At 48.5% G+C, this 1,598-nt stretch overlaps 1 protein-coding gene across 2 annotated transcripts in view; it reads right to left on the bottom strand.

Moving 5' to 3' along the window:
* Megf8 (multiple EGF like domains 8) overlaps positions 1–1,598 on the bottom strand; it is a 48,672-nt gene that overhangs the window by 15,057 nt on the left and 32,017 nt on the right. For both annotated transcript variants that reach the window (XM_026786472.1, XM_005361151.2), the window contains exon 31: positions 194–425. In XM_026786472.1, the coding sequence (XP_026642273.1) occupies positions 194–425 (232 nt within the window). The remainder of the gene's footprint in view (positions 1–193; positions 426–1,598) is intronic.

Here is a 1,598-nt window from a genome sequence, read left to right as displayed (position 1 = left end):
TTGGGGTACAAGCAGGGCTCATACTGGAGCAATTCCCAACCACCTCTACCCTGCACGATCACTCACTTCCCCAGGTGTGGGCCAGAACCAGTCAGTCGAACTTCAAGGCCTCCCACAAGTCCGGTCCACCTCCTAAAGCTCTCAGAGGACACCAGTATGTCCTGTGCAACAAACTGCCAGTCACTATGGTTACCTGTGTGCCTGGTCCCCAGAGAGGCAAGCACCATGGCACCAGCTACAGGCCCCAGACTGGTTGCAAGCTTCAGGTGAAGGCAGTAGACGGCAGGGGTCAGGGGGCAAGGTCAACGCCAGCAGGCGACCCAAGGCCACTCCTCCAAATCCTCCAGAGATGTATAGGCGGCTACCCACTGCGGCTACTGCATGGGCCACAGACTCCTCCATCGGGGATCCCACAAAGGCTGGACCTGAAGAAAGACGGGGTGTTCAGAGACAGGCAGAGAGCAAGAGACACAAAGAAGAGACCCATTGAAAGACTGGTCAGAAGGGACATCCAAAGAAGATGGTGACAGCGGGCAGACACACAGGAGGACTGCAGAATCAGATAGCAAAGAGAGGAGCAGAAAGGTCGACAAACAGAAAAAAGAACATGAGGAGAGGAACAAGGACGGAGGTGGGGGCTGGAAAGAGAATTCGGCAGTTAAGAACATTTGTTGCTCCTGGAGGGGACCTAGGTCTGGTTCCCAGCTCCCACATGGTGGCTCAAAACCATCTGTAAGTCTGATCCCAGGGGATCTGGTGCATCTTTGCAACCTCTGTAGGCACTGGCACACATGTGGTGCATATACATACATACAGACAAATACACATACATGTAAAATAAAATATCTAAAGATCTTAAAAAACAAAACAAAAGAACAGCAGTGGGCTGGGTATGTGGCTGAGCAACACAGTCCTGGCCAAACAGGCACAAGGCATGGGCTCAACCTATAGCACTGTAAAAACAAACAAGCAAAGAAAGATTTTGGAGCCAGATGGAGGTGGTGGTCACACAGCACTAAAAGCTATGTGACAGTAAAAACTCTAAATGCCACCAGAATAATAATTTATTTGTATGTGAATGTGTATGTATGTGTATGTGCATGCATGCGTGTGCTTGTACACTGCTAGGAACTGAAGCCAAGGGCACTGTGCATGTCAAGCACGCACTCTGCCACTTGGCTACACACAAAGCTCTATTGACCATTTTAAATGGTTTAAATTTCATATTACATAAATTAATATCTGGGTTGTTTTAATCCAAGATAGAACGAATCTTAGAAAGGTTGATTCAGAGTAAAAGGAAATTAGAGAGGGCGAGAATGGAAAAAGGGAAGGCAAAAACACAGAGAACATAGGCTCTAGAAACGTAAGCCGCTACACAGTACACAAAGAAATGAAAACGTTAGAGAGGGTCTGAGGTCACGATTTAGCAACAGAGCTCACGTTGGACATTCATCAGTGAGGGCGGGAGGTGTGGCTCAGCAGTAGAACCCCTATCTCAAAAATACCAGTGAGGGGTTAGGGGTGTGGCTCAGTGGTGGGGCATTTATCCAAAATCCTGCCTATAAGGCCAAGGAGACAAGATGTGGGAGGACAGG

The sequence above is a fragment of the Microtus ochrogaster genome, linkage group LG4 (genome assembly GCF_000317375.1).
Source record: "Microtus ochrogaster isolate Prairie Vole_2 linkage group LG4, MicOch1.0, whole genome shotgun sequence".
Taxonomy (NCBI): Eukaryota; Metazoa; Chordata; class Mammalia; order Rodentia; family Cricetidae; genus Microtus; species Microtus ochrogaster.
This window is presented reverse-complemented; position numbering and strand designations above follow the sequence as displayed.